Source organism: Cornus florida, unplaced genomic scaffold, assembly GCF_030987335.1.
Source record: "Cornus florida cultivar Cherokee Brave unplaced genomic scaffold, ASM3098733v1 CherokeeBrave_3.0.0_Hap2_Chr01, whole genome shotgun sequence".
In the NCBI taxonomy this organism is placed as follows: domain Eukaryota; kingdom Viridiplantae; phylum Streptophyta; class Magnoliopsida; order Cornales; family Cornaceae; genus Cornus; species Cornus florida.
This window is the reverse complement of record NW_026775571.1, coordinates 112,929,553-112,953,608: the sequence shown is the minus strand read 5'-3', so window position 1 is coordinate 112,953,608 and position 24,056 is coordinate 112,929,553. Positions and strand designations below refer to the sequence as shown.

At 33.8% G+C, this 24,056-nt stretch overlaps 3 protein-coding genes across 4 annotated transcripts; 2 read left to right on the top strand and 1 right to left on the bottom strand.

The window, feature by feature from the left end:
* The first annotated feature begins 9,021 nt into the window (after window positions 1-9,021).
* On the top strand, window positions 9,022-11,818 carry LOC132314680 (aquaporin NIP1-2-like). The gene is made up of 5 exons (XM_059813514.1): window positions 9,022-9,360; window positions 9,726-9,950; window positions 10,297-10,494; window positions 10,806-10,867; window positions 11,333-11,818. The coding sequence occupies exons 1-5, from the start codon at window positions 9,208-9,210 to the stop codon at window positions 11,550-11,552; spliced, it is 858 nt and encodes a 285-aa protein (XP_059669497.1). The 5' UTR covers window positions 9,022-9,207; the 3' UTR covers window positions 11,553-11,818.
* Window positions 11,819-12,126: 308 nt separating this feature from the next.
* On the bottom strand, window positions 12,127-16,775 carry LOC132314669 (seipin-2). Of its 2 annotated transcripts, XR_009483498.1 has the most exons (3): window positions 15,481-16,775; window positions 13,165-13,718; window positions 12,127-12,869 (listed from the first exon to the last, which is right to left on the bottom strand). XR_009483498.1 is itself a non-coding variant. In XM_059813504.1 (2 exons), exons 1-2 carry the CDS (start codon window positions 16,624-16,626, stop codon window positions 13,233-13,235), a joined length of 1,632 nt encoding a protein of 543 aa, XP_059669487.1. In that variant the 5' UTR covers window positions 16,627-16,775; the 3' UTR covers window positions 12,911-13,232. The 2 variants fall into 2 exon arrangements, 1 of the variants encoding a protein (XP_059669487.1); XM_059813504.1 differs by lacking the exon at window positions 12,127-12,869 and having other exon boundaries at window positions 12,911-13,718.
* A 2,346-nt stretch (window positions 16,776-19,121) lies between these two features.
* LOC132281014 (protein NRT1/ PTR FAMILY 4.5-like) lies at window positions 19,122-23,651 on the top strand. Its single transcript, XM_059782757.1, has 6 exons — window positions 19,122-19,148; window positions 20,455-20,551; window positions 20,884-21,101; window positions 21,498-21,941; window positions 22,051-22,178; window positions 22,431-23,651. The coding sequence occupies exons 1-6, from the start codon at window positions 19,122-19,124 to the stop codon at window positions 23,338-23,340; spliced, it is 1,824 nt and encodes a 607-aa protein (XP_059638740.1). The 3' UTR covers window positions 23,341-23,651.
* The last annotated feature ends 405 nt before the right edge of the window (window positions 23,652-24,056 follow it).

Sequence of the window (24,056 nt, the reverse complement as noted above, 5' to 3'; positions counted from 1 at the left end):
ACAACATGCAAAACGCACCAGAGGTGGGTATGAGTACCTAGATCTAACCGTCATAGCCAGCTATGCATCCTAATGCATATACGCTACCAAACCAACGATCTTGAGACTCAAGCTCATATCGTGGTGCCATAAATACATATTTAAAATCCATCCAAAACTAGAGTATATCATTCAATTGTTCATTGATCTGACATAAGATTAACTAATTCAGCTAGTCACTCAACTTTTTCAGTTGATCTGACTTAACCACAAATAACCAATAATCCAGGTAGTCACTCAACTTACTTTATTGATCTGACTTAAATATAAGTAGGATTTAATTTTTATAATCCATTCCCTTATTCCAAAGTAGGTAGGACTTAGCGTTTTGAGCTAAACCATCCCTAGTATGTCACCGTTCCATACTGGTGCATATAATCCATAGCATCCATGTAATTGACAAAATATAATATAATAGTTTAGGAATTAAAATCCAAAACATTAATCCATGTAATTGACAGAACAAAGTTTAATAGTTCAGCAATTAGAACCCAAAACATTAGTCCATGTAATTGGCAGAACATAGTTTAATAGTTCAGTAATTAGAATCCAGAGTAAGCATAGATCAAGTTTGATAAATAAATGATCTTATTATGCATCTAAAACAATTTATAATCATGCTACAGTCCATTAACTTGCTAAAATAAAATTAAGTAATTAAATCCATTCTATCCGTTATAAGCATGCAAGATTGTTTACTTTCATACTGTTCAATCCATTAGCATAAAGGTATAAATTATGCAATATGAGGTTTCCATATTACACGAAACTAATATTCAGAACCCCCAGTAAAGTCCCAAAATAGTTCGGGAAGAAAAATCGTTCAAACAGTGCCCAAAAAACTTCCAGAATGCACTAACATAAGAGAGCAGGCTCTATCCATACCTAAAGCCAGCTCCCTATCCCTTAGAACCGGCTTTATACAACGGGAAGCTGGCTCCCCATCACCTGGAGCCAGCTCTTCAGTTGAGGGAGTTGGTTCCCACCTCCATGGAGTCGGCTCTTTCCCCCTCTGAAAGCCCTGAACCCGTCTTGCCCCTTCTACTTCGTCTCCGGCCACTTCCAAACCTTCTGTTCTTCATTAATACTGAACCTAAGAGTCTAAACTATGTCCAATAGCATCCCAATCATTTATTTAAAATAGTTTATATTAATAACCACGATGAAAACAATTAACAATTCCATATGCTTCAAGAACAAACCATGTAATCTAAATTCGCAAGAACTATTCTAGATCAAATTAAACACATATAGGCGATTAATTTAACATATAATAAGCATGCAAGATTCATTTAATATTCGATTAAAATCCTAGAGATAATCTAGGCAGGCACAGAACACAGGTCAATGGGAGAGAGTAAAAATAAAACTTGCTTATAAGATTTTGAATTAAAACCTCGGCGTCGTCTTCCTAAGTTTTCCGACGACCTCCGGTCACTGTCAACCTCCTACTGCTCTGGTTTAAATCCACAAGCAATACTTTCCCACCTCCTTGGTCCGTCCTTTAATCCACAGCCGATAACCCCAACCTTAATCTCTCTGTTTTTCTCACAATTCCCTGCTATGTCTCTCTGCCTCCACTGTACCGTGAATAGGGTTCTAAAACCCTAAACAGACTTATTACATATATTTATAAGCAAATATAAAACCTAAGTCCAATTATAATCAGAGGCGGAAAACCTAACTAAATTCTAGTCGGCCAACACGTGATTTCATAAAAGAATTAAAAAACCCTAATTTAACATTAATAATTAATAAAACTAATTTAATCAAATAAACCAATTAACTCATTTGAATAAAATACATAATACAATTAAACCATTTAAACAATTAAAATAATTAATTCAATTAAATAAAATAAATAATACAATTAACTCAATTAAATAACAACAAGTAAAACAATTAAGCAAATAAGCAAACAATCAAATAAAAATGCAATAAAACAATAATTAAAATGTCGAGACTATTCTTTTAAAATTATGGGTATTACAACTTAGTCTTGATAAGTTATTTTATACCTTAGTTTACTTATAATTAGGTAGACAATTTATACTTGATTTTGATAATCCATGCTTATTATTGCAATTTATATTTTCCTCTTGATTAATGTGTGCTATTATTAGATATATTCGTTAATTAGTTTGATAGGTTATGACTTAGTCATGATAGGTTGTTCTACACCTTAATTTACTTGTTTTAGGTAGACAATTCATGCATTGAATTTGATAGTCCATTCTTATTATTGCAAATGGTATTAATTAAGTAGCCACATTTAGATTACAACAATGTTTTCCCCATTAATTGAAGGTGTATGGTTTATTACATGAGCGTGAGTCCTATGTCTTAAGACTCCTCTCCTATCTCTAAACCCTATTTACTTTAAATATAATTTCAATTGCATATTTCCATTAGTTTAATCAATCAATCAAACCCCTTGTTTCAATCTCACGTCCATTAATATTGAATTAGATTCTATCACGTGTTAATTCCTGTGGACGATCCCTTCTCACTATACGTAATGTATATGTGTTAAGTGACTTTTATAAATTATAAAAGTTGATGGCCACTTGCACTCTTAATTCTAAAGATTTAAACGCATTTTTGTGCACACACCGAGGTCTCGTCAGAAGCCAAGGTCTAAAAGCTACCTTTGAACTGGGTGATTGTTTTGAGGAGCACTATTGTTAGCAGAACCATCCCTCAGCCTTACCCTTGGAATAATTATAGGTTTGCAGCATAGTAGAGTAAAGAATAATTCCATTGTGAAAATCATCATGCTAATCCATATAAAAATTGTTTTCTTCCAATACCACAAAATCCTTTTCAGCAGTGGAAGTTCTGACTCGAGTATTAGAGATGCAGCATATATTTCAGGGATACCAGCACCAGGCCGATATTCTGCTCTTTGTTCAATTACCACCTGTAAGCAGGCAGTAGGTATCTCTCTTTCAATAAAACCACTAAATTTTATGTCCAGAGTTTGGGATTCCGATACATAACCAGCAACAAGAGGAGCAACCTTAAGGAAAGTCAATAGCAGACGGATAGGCTGGCTTTTGAATTGCAGCATGCATGGACGGCGTGAACTTGCAAGGGCCTTCCCATTAGCAGAGAGGAAGTCTACCTTGACCTTTAGAGAGAAAACATGATTGACAAGTTACATAAGCTTACTTCAGACAGGGATGTTAACTACTCAAAATGAAATATCAAACTATTAGATGACTGACAATATTTAAAATTTAGTGCAACAAATTTGGCAATGGATAGAAATCCAACAAACTTCTACTCATCAATATATATATATATATATATATATAGAGCGAGAGAGAGAGAGAGAGAGCAAAAATTAGGAAAAGAAAAGGGGAAAAAAAAGCGCACACAAAAAATATAAAAAAAAAGTAAGAAAATGGTTCTTTTACAAATTGCATTCTTCTGTATTTCAGAGTGATTGGGATTTGGGATTGAGGAATTATTTTGGATGAGAAGAATGCTAATGCTCTCCATCACGCCTTAAAGAAAAGAAGAGGCTGCTTGGATCGAGGATGCTTGTTTTGAACTACTTGTCATCAAGGAAGCTGTTTGCAAGATACTCATCTTAATGTCACCTACTTTTTGTTGAGAAACTTGCCAGTGAGCTACTTGTCATCTAGTTTTAGGTCATTTTAACTATTTCAATATAAACTAAACTCCTTAAACATTCTATACACATAACTACAATTAAGAAATTTTGTGAGAGAAAATCAAATTTGAAATAGTTAATTTTCTTCTACCCGTTCTTCTTCTCAAATGCTTGGTTTTGAGCCCTGTGATTAGTATTCGACCCTCTTGCGCTGAAAAAATCTGCTCAAAAATCAGGTTTCGCAAGTTTTAGTCATGATACGAGTTATTTGGGACCACCGGTTGTCGTAACTATCGTTTTCTCTTGCTAGACCACATCACCATTTCAACATTTGGAGAATATTATCTCAAAACCTTGCCCAAGAATAACTAAGTTTTATTAAAATCCAAGAACAATGGACATAGGTTTCTTTATATAATAAAATAGGTTAATCTTGGGGAAATGTCTAACAATTGGGCAGGGGGGTGGGGTGTTGAACAATAACGAGTGCTTGAAGTTCACATATTATACAATTGCCATAAATATGAAACTAATATGGTGTAATCTCATCCAAGCTTCTATAGATACTTTCTATATGGCACCTCCTGAGTCCTGTCTCTTTAACACATTCATTGGTCAATCGTAAACAATGCCGAAAAGATGGGCCAACCAGGTTAGTTAACTGTATCAATTCATAACTCGTATCAATTCATAATTCAATATACAAAACATGAATTGGAAAAAAATAATAATAATAATAAATAAAAAAATAGCACAATTAATAATATTATGCTGGCAACATGCTTACACACACATACAAAAAGGAGGCAATTTCTGAAAACTAATCATAAACCATCCTTTGAATAACGAAAAACGCACCCTGAAAGATCCCAAGATTTATGTTGTAATCCGACTCTGGTAATGTCAATGAAACAGTAGCCTGCAATTTGAATTGAGAAGTAAAGAATATATGATTATTAGAGTTAAACTCTTGATATAATTTTTTTATTTTAACTATAGTTGTAAAATCTTGGTATATATGTATGTATTTAGCCTATTAACATTTGTTTAATTAATGCACGTTATTTGTGGTAATCAGTAATCGCATATTTTAATCCTTTTGAGTTTAATTAATACACGTGATTTGCGGTAATCATAATCACATGCAACAACAAAAAGTATTGAGTTGAAATGCGGATGACAAATCCAAAATAACTAAAGCAGCACAAAGTAGTTTACCTTTAGAGTCAACGTCCACATTATTTAGTAATAATCACCGCAAACACACACACACACACATTTTCTTCATGAAGTAAAAAAGAAAAAGGGAAAACTTTGTCACGAGAGTCGCTGCCAACCACTTGCATCAAAGCAACAACCCAAAAGTACTCCATGAATCATGGGAGACTTCATTTAAGTCTTCCTTTTTTATTTTTTATTATTATTTTTATTTTTAATTTTAATTTATATATAAGTGTCTAAACACCCTATTAGTATGCTCCATGTAGGTTCTTAAAAATCCCTAATTTTTATTTTTGATGCGAACAAGGCCCCTGTTGTCTTTAAATCGATTAAAGGACTAAAGTAAACTTATGTATCAAAAAAAAAATAAATGTAAAATGACAAAAGTACCGAAATCAAAAGAAAGGGAAATGGTGTTTATATATTTATAAGGGTATAAGGGCATTTTGGGAAGATCAAAATGGCAATTTAGGAAATTTGTTACTTAATATAGACATGTGCAATGCACATGATTATTTAAATGTGATTTTTTGACATATTATACTAATTAAGCCCTTATTTGTTCACGTTTTAAAATTTAATGGATTTATATACCTAAAATAAAAGTTATGGGTGTTTTTCTAACTTTACCCATATATATATATATGGGCCTAATTCAATAAACCACACTTCTATTATTACAGATTTGGAGACATTTTTTGGAGAGGGTTAGAGATATATATTTTAAGTACATATGGAGAGGTTGCTTCCAATTTAAAACTTATGATTTTCTGATCACAATAAAGTAATTTTACTGTTACGTCAGCACCATCTTCATATGTATGTGAATAATGAATGCGTTTTAAACACGTACATCTTCATATGCGTGTGAATGATGAGTGCACGAAACCCGTGTTTAAACTTATGATTCATGAGACGAACAGCAATAGCATTCAACAATTCAAACAATAGCAGCCCCTGGTCCAACTATTGACATGAAGCAGAATCTGAAGATGATATATATATATATATATATATATATATATATAATAAACATGACTGGATTGGATGAGATAGATTGTGAAAAGAGTAATTATAACACATTTTGAACAAACAATAATAAATTAAGCATGCATTGGTTGACGACATAATGACACTGTTAGTGGTGGGAGGTCGGAAATCGCACGCCAGTTGAATTTATGTAGTGCACTGAATGTAATGTAATGTTTAGTTTGTTGGTTGGTTTCATCATTAACTAATTCCATTCTTCTAACACTACAACTTTTAACTTTACTGGTGATTGGTGAGTCAAATTTTGTACTTTCCTCATAATATATATATATATATATATATATATATATATATATATATAATCATATATGTTTGAGGTGTCCTAGACATGAACGGTTAGGGAACGTTTTCTGGTGTAACAGAAGGAAAAACAAAGAAACACTTTGGCATATGACAGATAATTTGAGAACAAAAAATTCTATGAAATATTTATTAACTTTTGAACAATGTTCACGAAAATTATGTCATTTATAATAAATTCTATATCTCACAAGAAAATTTTGGACCAATTCTTCTCAACCCGAATAGACACAACCGCTTCACGCGGAAGTCGATTCGGTCCAATTACCAAAACTCTAAAATTGATCTACAGTCGACATAGCAGTACCAATAAACTAAGCAAATAAAAAATTGCTTTGCTTTTATTAAATATGTGACGCCATGATCATGCAATACATGACAAAATATGAGATCTTATCCCACCAAAAGTGGGAACCAAATGGTTTCATACCAATGTCACATTATATATACCCATAAATGTATGGAGGAATCTAAGTCAAAAAAATTAAAAGCTACATTAGACTTTGGATCAATACCATCTCTATCTTTCTTCTTTTTCTTTTTTTCTTTTTTTTTTTTTCAACTGTGCGTGGGCCACTCAATGTTTTATGGGCCTCCTGCGCCCTGGCATGGTAGACCATTATATCTCACCTATGACTGGTACCATTATTATGTACTTACTTCTTAAGAATAACAGAACTGGATCTACCTACCTTACCCTACCACAAAATAATAATAATATATATATACACACATATATATATATATATACACACACACATATATATATATATATATATATATATATATATATATATAAAATCTAGAATTGGAGAAAGTTTTAAAACCTTTGGCACAATGGCATCTCTTGGATCAGGAATATGGCACATTCAAAAGTTGTGATGACTTCGAGGTAGCATACTCCGGGTTGTTTAATTTAGTACCATATCCCGGATACAATATCACCGTCTTAGAACTGTTTTGATCAACTTATAAAGGAAATCATAAGTTCCATTTTTGTTTTTCTAAAAACACAAATAAAAAAAATACGTAGTAATATTTTAACGGCATACCAACAACAAATAAGCTTCCACTTAGAATTAAGGAAAGTTTAACACAAATATTGAGCCAAATTCTTTCAACAGGCTCCCAAATATAACATGATTGTAATTTTTGTATCATTCAAGATTATTAATTACGAGAGGTTTAAACTATATAAGAAGCTTTGCCGTATAGTAAGTAATGAATAAGTTATAAAACAATAAGATAGGAATAGGATCAAAGTCTTTGTCGTGGTCTTTCTCATGACTATCGACACTTTTTACTTTGAACCATTCATTGCATTTTTTTAATTCATAGGAATCATCTCATTCTTAGAGAATTAAATCTCAATTACAATGTCATATACTTATAGAAGATAAAACGAGGTTTCAAATTCTTTGATAACTTAGTAACCATAAAATAATGAAAAATTATAAAAGTGCGGACTGAGTTTTAAAAAGAATAATTTGAATAAAAAATAATTCTATATGTTGCAGAACTTATTGTTCTGATTGCTCGCAAGTAGGCCTATCCACATATCAGATTAATCATCGTTAGTGAATTATCAAAATGAATGTCCAATTTATATCCTAATTATTTCGGATTTGGTACATTCCTATCTCAAATCATGCCTATCCCAATAGCCCATCTTAAAATAATACTGGTAATTGGTAGGGGTGACAAAAGTTGACACAACCCGCCAACACGACTTGAATACGACACGAGTTAAATGGGTTTGGGTTGACCTTAAACAGATTCGGGTTATAAATTGGTCGACACGATTAACCCGTTTAGTTAATCGTGTCGTATTTGGATTGAGGGATTCAACCAATGTAACCCATTTATACACGTTTAACTATATATGTCGTAAATAAATTTTTATATAAGTTCTAAAATACTTATATAAATTTGTGTCTTATAATTTAATCTTTTATAAACTAGAAACTATTTAGTAATTTGGTTTATTAAAACTTATATTTTTTTTAATATTTATTATTTTATTGAGTATTATTAATTATTTAAAATTATATATATATATATATATATATATATATATATATATATATATATTTATAAATAGGTCATTAAACGGGTTACACGTGTAACCTGTTTAATAAACAGGTCGGGTTAATGTTGAGAGTTCCTGACACAATTATTAAACGGGTTGTATTCAGGTTGAGTTGTTTAGTATAATACTCTTAAATTGACACGATACGACACGACCCGATATGATTACGGCCTGTGAACACGAATTGTCACCCTAATAATTGGTAAAGCTTTATATATATATATTTGTAAATAGGATTAAACGGGTCACACGTGTAACTTGTTTAATAAACAGGTCGGGTTAATGTTGAGAGTTCCTGATACAATTATTAAACGGGTCGTATTCGGATTGAACTGTTTAATATAATACTCTTAAATTGACACGATACGACACGACTCGATATGATTACGGCCCGCGAACACAAATTGCCACCCTAATAATTGGTAAAGCTTCACTGGGAGTGAGTGGACTTAATTGATGGTTTGAAGTAACATTACGACTTTATTAAAGACATTCATGTCTTTCTGTTTTTCCGGTGGGTTGTTGAAGCAGCCTTCAATGCCTTTTCTTTTGTTCACATTTTGGGATTTTAAAAGCACACAAACCTCTCTTTTCAATCATATCTACTACAGTAACAAATAAATTAAATAGTATTTACTAAAACAATAAAAATATACGAAGAGAAAATAAAGATGTGTCATGGTCAAACACTAATTCATATTTCTGAACTGGTCCAAATGTCTCTCTTTCTCTCCCTCTATATATTATGTATGGGCTCTATCCAGATGTGCACAAGTTTTGTGGTACTCTTGTTCACTCCACGGTGAAACACCAATACCTGAGAAATCTCTCTCCCTCTCTCTATAACTCTCTCTCTCTCTCTCTAGAATATTTTTGATATATAAAAGTGATGGCTGAGATATCAGGAGCAAATGGTAACCATGGAGTGGTTTTGAATATTAAAGATGGTGATCACGTCAATCACAACCTTCCTGCCTCAGCATCCAAAAACGATGGAGACTCCGGAGGCAGCAGCTTTGTTACCATACCTTTCATGCAAAAGGTGATCCTTCTTTTCATTTTGCTTTGCTTTTCATATTATTCAACAATCATACTTAATTTGGTCACTAATTAATTATAAACCTAAGGAAAACAAAGGTATTTAAAATAATTCTCTCCATTCTTATCTCCTATAGTCTATTCTGTCTTATATAAGTTGAGAGTTTTTCTTTCATTTTCTCCAATAACCAAACATCAAAACATGAATTGTTTTGATTTCTTCTTTTCCTTGATTTTATTGGCAAATTAATCGAGTAACACCTTATTTTAATTTGATTGAATTCAATCTTGTCTCTCGATTAATCCCCATATAGTAGAATTCAACTAGTCAAAGTTCTCATAAGTGAATCGTTTGTTTGTTGGATACAGCTGATAGCGGAGGTTTTGGGGACTTACTTCTTGATATTTGCCGGCTGTGCCGCGGTGGTGGTGAATTCCGATGAGGGCAAGGTGGTGTCACATCCAGGAATATCAATCGTCTGGGGACTGGTTGTGATGGTAATGGTGTACTCTGTTGGCCACATCTCCGGTGCCCATTTTAACCCCGCTGTCACCATTGCCTTCGCAACCTGCAAAAGGTTTCCATTGAAACAGGTACATCACATTAGCCCGGTACTCTCTTGAAAGAAACAACAAAGCTAACCGACTTTTTAGACTAATTTGGGACCACGTGGGTAAATGTCAGGTTAAAACTGTTCAAAATTGAATAGTATGTAAGTTTTATCACTAGTTGATCTTATCCAACTATTGTATTAGTATATCATTTTAATGATTAAGAAGTATTTTAACGATTGTAAGGCGCCAAAACATGTCACATTTAAACCACTCCCTCATGTACCAATTTGTCAATGATTCTAAGTGGGTTGTTCCTTAGATGTTCCCTAAAATTCAAATCTTGCATGTTGTCCTAATAATGTTCAACATTGAATTTCAACCACAGGTGCCAGCCTATGTATCTGCTCAAGTCCTAGGATCAACTCTGGCAAGCGGAACCCTCCGGCTAATATTTAGCGGGGAGCAGAATCATTTTGCCGGCACACTTCCGGGCGGGTCGGACATGCAATCTTTCGTCTTGGAGTTCATAATCACATTCTACCTCATGTTTGTCATATCTGGTGTCGCCACAGATAATCGAGCTGTTAGTACTCTTCTCTCTTCAATGATTCATTCAATTTTCAAACCTAAATATATAATACTACTATTAATATATATATATATATATATAAAGGATATGAGAATCATTAAGAATTGGATGGCTTACTTGCCAACGCTTTAACCCAATATTAATAAATACGAATTAATCTTAACTAATAAATACAAGCCTAAATGTTCAAGAAACATTTATGACAATGACTTTTAGATGCCGTTATTCTTACCTTATTATCGATGATGTGGACCTTATCCATCATCAATACATAATTTATTTCCTTTTTTTGTTTGTTGGTGCAGATTGGAGAACTTGCGGGACTTGCGGTTGGGTCTACAGTTCTGCTTAATGTCATGTTTGCAGGGTATTAAATTCTCTCTCTTTTTTATCTTATTGCAATGCCCACCTAAACTTCAATCACAGAAGCCGGACCATTCCAATGTCCTTACTTAAAGTCTTGAACTATTAATCTACGAAAATGATATGTAATCCGATATTCAGAGTTCAAACAAATCTAACTGTTTTTTGTAATCTTGAACTATTAATCTACGAAAATGATATGTAGTCCGATATTTAGAATTCAAACATGACTGTTTTTTGTTAGCTGGGGCACATACCACCATATCTCTACCTTGAACCATTTATTTTCAAAAAATGTTATGTAATTTGATAATCGGACTAGTTTGACTATTTCATGTGAGTAAAGACTGACGTCATGATGAGATCAGTCTTATCATGTCATCATAACGTCAACTCCTACCCACAAAAAGAAATCCGGAGTTGTTGGTGAGAGTATGCCTCTAGATTGTACTGACATTTCAGTTGACAGGCCAATTTCAGGAGCATCGATGAATCCTGCAAGAAGTTTGGGGCCAGCAATTGTGTGGAACCAATACAGGGGTATATGGATATACCTAGTAGCAACAACCTTTGGGGCCATAGCAGGTGCTTGGGTCTACAATATCATCAGGTTCACCAACAAGCCCCTGCGTGAAATCACCAAGAGTGGCTCTTTCCTCAAGAGCGTCAGAAGCAACGGATCGAACTGACCAAGAAATGTCAACTAAATATTCATATAGGAACTTGTAATAGAAATTAAATAAATTTTTAGTCTTTAAGAGTTATTTCCATCAATGAATGTGTTGCATCCTGATGAGAGACTTTAGTGGAAGCAAGTAAAATTTATGATATGCGTATTCATGGGTTGAAATATCAAGCGCGGTACTCTGTGTCAATGGAAATATAACTTTCAAGTGTCGCACTTGGTGTATACTAAGATGAAGATGAAGGAACATGAACTTTTTCTTATGTTCAATTGTAATTCCATAAACAAGAGTAATTTAAAGACTGGGACTGCTTTAGCAACACATGACATTCGCAACTATTTATAAGATTCAATTGAGGTAACATGAATTCTATTTTATAAACAAAGAAGGGTACACATACCTGTCCTGAAATTGTTCAACAGTAGAACTTGCATGATCCCATCCATCAGCACAGTGTGCTGTATGCATTGATTGGTGAAAACACACACACACACACACACCAAATTCAAGATAGCATGCATAATTTAACATAAAATGATTAAAAAAATAAAAATAACATATGATAGTTTCCTTCAAAATTAATCGAGAAATATTACTGCATACCTAGTCAAATACTATGTGGAGAGGAACCCCTATTCTATGTTCATGCAATCAAAATATCTCACGTGCTACGGAGATCTGAAACGAAGGGATGTAATATACAAGTTCAAGTGATATGGTTGCTATTCACACACAAGTGCCCTAACCCAATCTTTAGTGCCATCCAACAGATACTACCAACAGTCTCTGTAACATCTTAGGGTTTTTTTCGGGGGGCAGAGGAGTGTTAAGACTAAATAGGCATCATGCACATAACTGGTCATTCAAACACCAGACTTGCAACAAGCTAAACAAATGCATAATGTACTTGGAGTTGATATAATTATTAGCCACATATATCCCTAAAAGACAATATACAGGCCATATTAGCCACAGCCTATTGAAAATGTAGCCACTTGTGCATAGTTACCTTAATAAAAAGTGATAAGCCTATAATACAGGTGGTTTATCTCCAGGTGACGAAGGATTTCATTGAGTTACATCATCACTGCCTTCTATTATCTATTTACAGAATTTATCAATGCAAAACATACAATTAGACATGCACAGGAAATTAAGGAAAAAGAATTACAAGTGCCATGCTCGCATCAATAATATAGCTGTAAATAGGAAAAAGGAAACAAATTAATAAATAAATAATAAGAATAAAGCAACACTGCAAGCAAATATGTCCACATAACATTTTTTTGAACTCCCCAGAATCTCCTCATGCCAATCCACCTGTATACGAAAATTTGTTAGTGCTATTCGAAACCATTTTCGTATGTGTTGTGAATACTACATATTATGTTTCTTCTCTTCCATTATTTACAAGATAACTAAAGAAAGAAACAGTTATTTGAGAATTGAGCAATATACACATGCAGAGTTATATATATTTTTCCAATATCAAAACTGTACATCAATTATAGTTATCATGGCACAGACACAGTTCTGTGGTTGAATGAATTAAAATATTTGTGCAAAATTAAAGTTAGGGAACTGTATATAAACAAAAGTGTTAGAAAATGCTTACAACAGCCATGAAAGATCAAACCATTACTTCTATCATCACAAAAGTCCTCAGAAGCCAACGTCTAAAAGCTACCTTTGAACTGGGTGATTGTTTTGAGGAGCACTATTGTTAGCAGAACCATCCCTCAGCCTTACCCTTGGAATAATTATAGGTTTGCAGCATAGTAGAGTAAAGAATAATTCCATTGTGAAAATCATCATGCTAATCCATATAAAAATTGTTTTCTTCCAATACCACAAAATCCTTTTCAGCAGTGGAAGTTCTGACTCGAGTATTAGAGATGCAGCATATATTTCAGGGATACCAGCACCAGGCCGATATTCTGCTCTTTGTTCAATTACCACCTGTAAGCAGGCAGTAGGTATCTCTCTTTCAATAAAACCACTAAATTTTATGTCCAGAGTTTGGGATTCCGATACATAACCAGCAACAAGAGGAGCAACCTTAAGGAAAGTCAATAGCAGACGGATAGGCTGGCTTTTGAATTGCAGCATGCATGGACGGCGTGAACTTGCAAGGGCCTTCCCATTAGCAGAGAGGAAGTCTACCTTGACCTTTAGAGAGAAAACATGATTGACAAGTTACATAAGCTTACTTCAGACAGGGATGTTAACTACTCAAAATGAAATATCAAACTATTAGATGACTGACAATATTTAAAATTTAGTGCAACAAATTTGGCAATGGATAGAAATCCAACAAACTTCTACTCATCAATATATATATATATATATATATATATATATATATATATATAGAGAGAGAGAGAGAGAGAGAGAGAGAGAGAGAGAGAGAGAGAGAGAGAGCAAAAATTAGGAAAAGAAAAGGGGAAAAAAAAGCGCACACAAAAAATATAAAAAAAAAGTAAGAAAATGGTTCTTTTACAAATTGCATTCTTCTGTATTTCAGAGTGATTGGGATTTGGGATTGAGGAATTATTTTGGATGAGAAGAATGCTAATGCTCTCCATCACGCCTTAAAGAAAAGAAGAGGCTGCTTGGATCGAGGATGCTTGTTTTGAACTACTTGTCATCAACGAAGCTGTTTGCAAGATACGCATCTTAATGTCACCTACTTTTTGTTGAGAAACTTGCCAGTGAGCTACTTGTCATCTAGTTTTAGGTCATTTTAACTATTTCAATATAAACTAAACTCCTTAACCATTCTATACACATAACTACAATTAAGAAATTTTGTGAGAGAAAATCAAATTTGAAATAGTTAATTTTCTTCTCCCCTTTCTTCTTCTTCTCAAATGCTTGGTTTTGAGCCCTGTGATTATAGGTATTCGACCCTCTTGCGCTGAAAAAATCTGCTCAAAAATCAGGTTTTGCAAGTTTTAGCCATGATCCTAGTTATTTGGGACCACCGGTTCTTGTAACTATCATATTCTCTTGCCAGACCACATCACCATATCAACATTTGGAGAATCCTTAATTAAGAGTCTTATTGTCTCAAAACCTTGCCCAAGAATAACTAAGTTTTATAAAAATCCAAGAACAATGGACATAGGTTTCTTTATATAATAAAATAGGTTAATCTTGGGGAAATGTCTAACAATTGGGCAGGGGAGTGGGGTGTTGAACAATAACAAGTGCTTGAAGTTCACATATTATACAATTGCCATAAATATGAAACTAATATGGTGTTATCTCATCCAAGCTTCTATAGATACTTTCTATATGGCACCTCCTGAGTCCTGTCTCTTTAACACATTCATTGGTCAATCGTAAATAATGCCGAAAAGATGAGCCAACCAGGTTAGTTAACTGTACATCAAATAGCATCGCTTATGCAATTCTTTCAGGAATTCTCATATTTCAGATGCAACTGGAAAGGTGGCACCTTTCCACTCAGGTGCAATATTAATTTTAGGCTCATCCCCCTTCTTTTTCCAAACTGTGAAAGTACAGGATGTTTGACAATTGAAGCACAGAACAATATTTTGCAATGATTTAAGGCTATTTAAGATCATTTTGGAAAACATATTATAGAAATAAAGCTATGGGGATAACCTATGAACCTCAGAAGTGATATTGGCAATTTGAAAGAAGTTAATATAGCTATGCAAGTGGAGATTGACCACACAAAAACAATATCAGCATAGCAAGTTGTTTCAATTGTCATAAGAGACATAACTCGTACCAATTCATAATTCAATATTCACACAAAGTCTAACACGAATGGAAAAAAGAAAAAAATAAAAATTGCACAACTAATACTATTATGCTGGCAACATGCTTACAAACAGACACAAAAAAGAGGCAACTTCTGAAAACTAATCATAAACCATCCTTTGAATAACGAAAAACATACCTGAAAGATCCCGAGATTTCTGTTGTAATCCGACTCTGGTAATGTCAATGAAACAGTAGCCTGCAATTTGTGATTTGCATGTACAACCCGTGGCCCCCCAATCCTTTCTACCTCATTTTTTTCCTTATGATACTCACTGCTAGATGCATCCAGACAAGATATTATTGGCACAAGCGCAACAGGACTGTTCTTTGTATAATCGAAATTCAGTGTCTCCTTTATCCGAATAGGCTCCTCCACCAAGAACCTCATCATAATACCACTTACTACAAATGCCAAAACCAGTAAACTGACCAAAATGAAGCAAACATAAGCCGACCACAACAATCCCCAGCCAAACCGCAATGCCAACATCCATGTTGATTTATGTTCCTTCAACCATTCATATACGAAAGGTGTAACATTTTCACACACAACACCCCACACTCTCAACAACTTCCCTGTCAAATACTCTCTCCCACGCCTTACAGCTCGAAATGGATCAATCACAAACATGTATGAGCAATACAATATCCATATTGGAAATGTGAAAAAGCTAACTAATAAACTGATTTGAAAACCGATGGCTTTAATCAGCAATTTAGCTAAGAGAAACAGAAAATTCGAAGACTCATCAATTTCACCTGGACGTGAATCAACTGCAACAGACTCATCAATTCTTTCACCATTCGCAGCCGTTATAGTAGAATTCTCTTTGTTCTCTTCGTTTATGCTATCACTGGCTCTTCCTGAGCTGAACCGAACCTTAAATGACTCCGATTTCTCGCCCTCCCCCTCACTTTCCTTCAAATTCCTGGAAAATCTGTACTTTCTTTCCCTAGGCGTAGTAGTAGTGGTAATGGCGTCATGAGTCTGATTGGTTTCGGAACTTACCGAAGGATCAGGGTTTGACCTTTTGGAATCATTGCCGGAGATGTCTTTGCGAATGTGTTGAGAGAAGGATCTCCGGCGCCGGAGTCCAGTCGGAGAAACAATTTCCGATGGGGACTTGATGGGTTCGATTGGTACAAGCTGAGAAATTGAGGAAGCGTGTGAAATAGGTTGATCTGATTCGTCGGTGTCGACGCAATCGTAGAATGGGAATTCATCAGCAGCGTCGAAGAAACGATCTTCGTCGTCGCTTGTGTTTGATTTAGAATCTTCCATTAGATATATATATATGGCAGAGGTTGGAGCTGGGTTAGGGTTTCGTTACTTCAATTAGGAGGTTCCAAGTGGAAGGGAAGAATCGAAGGAGGCCAAGAAGGTCGATTACTGGATTTACAATTAACGCACAGTTGTCTTCTATACAGTTGCTAAGTTAGACATTTTTGTTATAGAAATAACAAAAATGAAAATAAGTAAAAAAATATTATACACACTTTAGAAATTTGAATAACAGTCATAAAATTTTCATATAAAAAATACAAAATAATATTAATTTTTTAAAAAAGTTTTATAAATTTACAATAAAATGTTGTTTCTTTTGTGGTAAGTTTAATGCATACCAAATTATGAAATATAAAATTTTCGTTTCTTGAAAAAATTTCATAATAATCAATTACATGTTAAAAGTTTTATTACCTCTAAAAAATATATGTTAATTTTTTTTTATTATTATTATTTGAGGATTTTTTTTATTTACTTTATTTTGTTTGATTTCAACTTAATTTTTAATTAAAGTATTATTGTCAAGAGAGATCTTCTTAATGACAATAATTGTGAACTCTAAATAGTTAACTGTTAAATTAAAAATTATTAAATAATTTATTTGATTTTTTAAAATAATTTTTATTAAATATAAAGAGCTAATAATTCTTGTCCCTAGAAATCTCTCTTACTAACGTTACTGTTAGCTTCTATCTAAATTAAATAAATGATTAGAAAATAATTGGGTCCCTAACCCACATAATATAGAAGGAAGTACTTACAATAAATTTATTGAATCTCAAAGTTGACAACTCATAAATGTTTGCTGCAGGGATACGGATATATATACAAAATGCAAATACAATATGATATGATATTGTGATATAAAAAATTTATTTAAAAAAAAAAGGAAAAATAAAAAAGATACAAGTATGACGGAATACGGCAAAAAATGATAATAATAAATATATTTTTTATATACAAAAAATACATCCAAATAGAATCATTATATAACATAATAGTTCGTTTCACAACATATAAAACAAATATCCATATTAATTACTTAATTAATTTTGCACTTTTCATAATAATTATACTATATTATTATTGTTAGAAAAGTTACATTTTAATATTTAAAACTTATTAAAAATATATTATAAAATATTTAAAAAGTATTGGATAATCAGTTGAAGTATTAAATATGTGTTAAAAATTAAAAATATATTTTAAAATTATAAATACATTTAAGAAATACCGAATAAGTACGTAAAAACATTGGTGTTTTGTAAAAACATTGCTGTTTTCTAATTTGTTACTAAACAGTTTTGAAGTAAAGTACTCATCCCCATTTTGCTTTTCTGAACATTCTTTACAACTCAGTGCACAGGCCAGGCATAGGCCCGGCCCAAGCCGTTCGTTAAGAATTTGGGCGAGCGCTGGACCATAAGAGCTATTGGGTAGCATGCTACTTTCGTATCTCTACAAAGTACAAAGATGGATCCAACATTACGGTCACTAGTGGCCATATTTATGGGGGAGTGTTTCAAATTTTAAAGGGTAAATTTTACCTATAGTTTTTGACATTTGTCAATATTTTATATAGATTCATTCTCTTTTGTTTCGGAATGTGTTATTTTGCCGTTTTGTTCAAGAAATATTTGATATCATTTCAAGTGTTGAAATGACAAAATTGACATTTTGATCACTAACAAGGGAGATAAGTAAGATTATAGGGAAGTGAAATTATGAAATGTAGATGGAATCTGTGGATATTGAAATAAGTTGAATTTATCTAATTTTTCATAAAGTCACAAAGATTTTGCTCGGGAGTCTGGCTGAGAAATTTGTCATTTTCCCAAAGATTATTCATGGTCAGTTCAGGTAGGCAAGGCTTCCGCTAGACCGAATTCGTAACTTCTTTAGGTCAATTCTCTGTCAATGACGAAAGTATAGTGCTTCAAAATATATAGAGATTAACAAAGGCCGTGGTATATTTTTTACCGTCCATGATTAAGAGCTAACAAGTCTTCAAAAGAACAAAATCGATATGCTTAATTTATTTGCAAGGAGAAAAAAATATATGGTTTTTGAAATTATTGAGACACCACGTACATGTCTGTTTGTAATGAATGACATTGTTGGAATACATTATTGTAAATTTTCTATTATATCATTTAGTCTTCATTTAAGATGCAGTTTAAAGTCCATACCTTTTTAGGAAGCAATTTGGACAAGCTTTTGTTTTTAAGTTGGAGACGGGGATACCTTCCGCAAAAAAATAAATAAAAAATAAAAAAATCAGAGAATTGCTGATATACACAGCTAAATTTGGGAGCGGTCCCTGACCAAGTCATGAAAACCTCAACGTTAATAATGCATCACCAATTAACAATGATTTTGTGGAATTACATTGTTAATATGAAAATTGTATTTAAATGTTATTGTCAGCATTTCGTTATTTTTTTACCTAAATATCAACATCAATCACCCCTTTTTTGTAAAATTAAGATTGAATGGGTCCCGTGGAGACCGATATTAAGGTTCCTTTTGTTTCCACGTAAAATATTCTTTTTGAAAAATATATTTTTTTTTTCAGGTAAAATATTATTTTGTTTTTAGTTTGTCGGTGTTTGGCAAAGATTTACGTCAAGGTTGAGGTCGAGTCCATTGGACACGGCATGTAAAATAACTTGTCGAAATTTGATGGATAAGTTATTTTTATTAAATTTTAATATATTTTTTTCTTCATAAATATTTTACGACAACCAAACACCTGAAAATAAAAAAATATTTTTTGAAAAATATTTTACGTCCAAACAAACGAAACCTAAATTAATTAAAGCCTTAGAATATGTTTCCTCTTGAACTCGCATTTTTGTCTAAATTAATTGTTGTGTTATTTTCATCCTTGTTTAATAACTTAATTTCTTGAGCATTCTATTTGTTTGATAGTTTACCAAGGACAAAGGGCACTAGCTTGTGTCCAAGAGAAAAAGAAGCTCTCTACACGAATTAATATAAGCTTAAAAGTATTGCGACACATTTGGAAACATGCACTCGCTCGTCTTTCTCCTTGTAATCTTGTTATTGATTCATTCATAATCATTCTAAACACCTTTCACACTTGTTGATGTCATATTGCTTCTTTAACTCTACTTCTTTGAACAAAACCATTGATCATTACCAATATCAGGCAAATCTAAAAGTTATTATGTAAAATATTCTACATACTTGAGAATGATGGCCAAATATATAATTGTCAAGATGGAGTGTAACTACGGTCACTTATTTGTGTGTAATTGTTCATTTTTAGCCGTTAGATGATATAGGTCTAATAAACACCATGCGAATTCAACATCATCAAACATACCGTGACCGTAACGTTCAACTATCATGAACTTATTTCAATTAACCGTACTATGTAATGGTAATATGCATGTTGACATATCGCTTTCGTTAGTTTCCTGTTGACGGATGTGGACTGAGTCATCAGGATCTCTCTCACCCCAAGTCGGCAACATTCTGCAATAGGTTCATTACATTCCAACAAAAGAGGGTATTTTGGTCCTAAGAAGTGGTCATAACTCATCCAGGGCTCACTGGTATCACATATGGGATTCCAAACCATTATATATATACATACCTCTATCTCAGCTTCCACCATTCTCATCATTTTCTTTTGCAGCTCACTTAAATTAATAATACCTTAGCAGTTACTTAGCTATGGTATTGTAATTTTGACTTCATCTCAAAAACATCTCCTTCTTCATTTTTTTTTTTTTTTGTGTTCATTGTTCATTCTTATTTTCCTCCTGTACCCCTGATGTTTCCCTAATTTACTTGCAGGAAAAAGCTGAGCTTGTTGAAGGAAAGGTGGATTGGAAGGGAAGAACAGCAAGGAAGGATAAGCATGGAGGACCACAAACTTCGTTGCTTGTCCTAGGTGACAATAATCTTTACTTTTTTTGCCATGAAGATTTGCCGCGACAAAAAAAGGCTTAACGTTTTGGCATGGCAAAATATAAGGCTTGTCTCCTCAACAGGCATTTGTGGCAAAACACAGTTTTTATGCAATATTGAGTTTCTAATTTCCCATGACCTAAAGCAATTAATCAAGGTCTTATATAAAATATGTTTCTATAAAGAACTTTTTTTGTCACGAATATCATCTTTTAGCTATGAATTTTATCATGGCAAAGTCATGCAGTTTATAATGTATTGAGCTAGCTATATATTTCTGTTTTATATATATATGTTCCACTTTGTGTGTTGCAGCTGCTTTTGCTTTCGAGAACTTGGCAACTCTTGCACTAGCAGTAAATTTGGTGACATACTTCAATAGAGTGATGCACTTTATAATGGCTGATGCTGCTAATCAGCTAACAAACTACATGGGTACTAGTTACATTCTAGCCATCCTCATGGCCTCCCTTGCAGACGCTTACATCGGCAGATTTATGACTGTTTCTATTTCAGCATGCATTGAATTCATGGTATATATGCTTCATCAGTACTCTAAATCTTCATGTTTCATATATAGATATATTTACAAGTACATATAATAGTGAATAAGATATGATGATATAAGAATATATAGGGCTTTCAAAACTTTTTTCTGATAATTGTTTTCAGACAGCCGAGTTGATAAAAGGCATAATTGACTAATGTTATACATATAACATCGCTACCACCAACGTATTGTACTTCTTTCACCTTTCAAAGTAGAAGATCGAGTTTTCATATGGACAGAAGTGTGTGAGGGTGTGTTAAGAAAGAACTATTTTAAAGAATTGAATCAAACAGTCTCAGCCTTCCACTATACATTTTTAGCCTTTGAACTCATAGATATATAACTGGTAATTGATGACTACTTTTCAATGTTCATCTAGGGACTTGCATTACTAACAATACAAGCTCACTATTCCAAACTCAAGCCACCTCCCTGCAACATTTTTGATCCAACGGCAAGCTGTCACCAAGTTGATGGCGGCAACGCTGCACTCCTCTTCGCCGCCCTATACATGATCGCCATTGGCGCTTCAGGACTAAAAGCTGGGTTGCCAACACATGGTGCTGATCAATTTGATGAGAAAGATCCACGAGAAGCGAAACAGATGTCCAGTTTCTTCAACTGGCTCTTGCTAGCAGTGTGCATAGGCGGCGCAGCTAGTCTAACCCTTATCGTGTGGATCCAAGACAACAAGGGATGGGACTGGGGATTTGGGATCTCAACTGTTGCCATGCTCTTGGCTGTCATCATCTTTGTTTCTGGATTGCCACGCTACCGCATACATGTTTTTCAAGGAAGTAGTGCCATCACTGAAATTATTCAGGTTTGCACACACACACACACACATAGTTAATTCATAAATCAAGAGAACATGTTTTATGTATGTAATATACATAAGTACTGATTTTGTCCGTGTTTCATGTTGCTTTTAGGTGTATGTAGCAGCCATCCTTAATAGAAAGCTTCAACTTCCTGAGGACCCTACAGAGCTGTATGAGATCAATAGGGACAAGGAAGCCGCAATAGAAGCAGAATTTCTTCCTCACAGTGATGGTTTCAGGTACCTTTTTTTTTTCTCCTATTTTTTTTTTAACTTGGATCCTCTCTAGCATTAGAGACGGTCTATACTCCATCAAGGGTGGAGATTACACCATCAAGGGTTGAGAGTGGACCATCATAGATCACTTGATGATGCAATCTTCACCTTTAATGGAGTACATGACCCTCTTCAGCGCTAGAGATGATCCTTACTTTTTTTGTTTGGTACCTATATATATGTAACAATTACTTCATAAATTTGTTTTAATTTTAGGTTCCTAGACAAAGCAGCCATCCAAACATCACCAACACAACATGGAACACCAGAAACAGTTAGTCCATGGAAACTTTGCAGGGTCACCCAAGTAGAGAATGCCAAAATCATACTTAGAATGGTCCCAATCTTCTGTTGCACCATTATCATGACTCTTTGCTTGGCTCAACTTCAAACCTTCTCCATCCAACAAGGCCTCACCATGGACACAAGTATCAACAAACATTTCAACATACCACCAGCTTCACTCCCCATCATCCCCGTCGTCTTCTTGATCATCATCATCCCAGTCTACAACTGCTTATTCGTGCCCTTTGCCCGTAAGATCACTGGCCACCCCACTGGAATAACTCACCTGCAACGTGTTGGGGTCGGCCTAATTCTCTCTGCCGTGTCCATGGCAGCTGCTGGACTGCTGGAAGTGAAGCGAAAAGAGGTCGCAAGAAAACACAATATGCTAGATGCACTCCCAGTGTTGCAGCCACTCCCCATTAGCGTTTTCTGGCTATCAATCCAGTACTTCATTTTTGGTATAGCAGACATGTTCACATATGTTGGTCTTCTTGAATTTTTCTATTCACAAGCACCAAAAGGGCTGAAATCAATCTCTACTTGCTTCCTCTGGATCTCCATGGCACTTGGGTATTTTCTGAGCACTATAGTTGTGAAGATAGTGAATCGGTCCACGAAGGGAATGACTAACAGTGGTGGATGGTTAGGAGGAAATAACATCAACAAGAATGATCTGAATCTGTTCTACTGGTTGTTGTCTATACTTAGCTCAATAAATTTCTTGACCTATTTGTTTGTGGCCAAGAGATACCAGTACAGGCCACAGAGCCCGGAGAATATTTCAGATGATCAGAATTATAACAAGAGTTATGAGCTGAAGTCGACGGAGAATTTATAAATGGAGAAGCCACTAGATGAAAACTGAATTTTAGATGTGTGTTTATTTTCAAGTTTTTTAAGTGTGTTATTATTTTTTTTTTTTATCAAGTTTTTTTCTCTGTATTAATTTGCTTGGTTCTGATGTAGAAAATTTGGATATATTTTTTCCACTCTGCAGTGAAAGATGGGTGGCATCAAATATATGCGCGCCAATGCTTAATTAATTACATTTGATGCCCTTTGAAAAATATGATGTTCTACTCTCTTTTCTTTTCTTTCTTTTTAATTTTTGTTTCGTTAAGCATGATGATTAAGTTGAATGCTCCTCTACACAAATAACACAAAAGATTATAATTGAGACATTTATATCTCCTTAAACCGGCCAACTCTATAAAGAAGACAATTAGATAATGTTAATCTCGTTTAACATGGAAAACATGATATCATTTTCATATATTGTTTCTAAGTAATTAAAGTGATTAATAATGCTTAATTATAAACTCCAAACTGGATTTGGCATCACGCTAATCAACACAGCTTTCACTAAATAAGGGTCCGTAATTCGTTATTTTAGACACCCCATCAACATGACAATTGCCAAAATTGCATATCCATATTATTGTACGTAAACTATGCGATGGTAACTTCAGTGACTACTAGTCCCTGAATGAGTTTATACAGAGAGATCAAGAGAAATAAAGTGTATATGTAGATGGTGTTGGATTTTAATCCATA

Excerpts from the sequence above, each read along its gene's own strand:
- LOC132314680 (XM_059813514.1), top strand. The coding sequence starts at position 9,208 with ATGGCTGAGATATCAGGAGCAAATGGTAACCATGGAGTGGTTTTGAAT. Across the intron at positions 9,361-9,725 it reads CCATACCTTTCATGCAAAAG|CTGATAGCGGAGGTTTTGGG; the intron begins GTGATCCTTCTT and ends TGTTGGATACAG. Across the intron at positions 10,495-10,805 it reads TCGCCACAGATAATCGAGCT|ATTGGAGAACTTGCGGGACT; the intron begins GTTAGTACTCTT and ends TTGTTGGTGCAG.
- LOC132314669 (XM_059813504.1), bottom strand. The coding sequence starts at position 16,626 with ATGGAAGATTCTAAATCAAACACAAGCGACGACGAAGATCGTTTCTTC. Across the intron at positions 13,719-15,480 it reads GAAATCTCGGGATCTTTCAG|GTCAAGGTAGACTTCCTCTC; the intron begins GTATGTTTTTCG and ends TTCTCTCTAAAG.
- LOC132281014 (XM_059782757.1), top strand. The coding sequence starts at position 19,122 with ATGGGTCCCGTGGAGACCGATATTAAG. Across the intron at positions 21,942-22,050 it reads CCATCACTGAAATTATTCAG|GTGTATGTAGCAGCCATCCT; the intron begins GTTTGCACACAC and ends TGTTGCTTTTAG. Across the intron at positions 22,179-22,430 it reads CCTCACAGTGATGGTTTCAG|GTTCCTAGACAAAGCAGCCA; the intron begins GTACCTTTTTTT and ends TTTTAATTTTAG.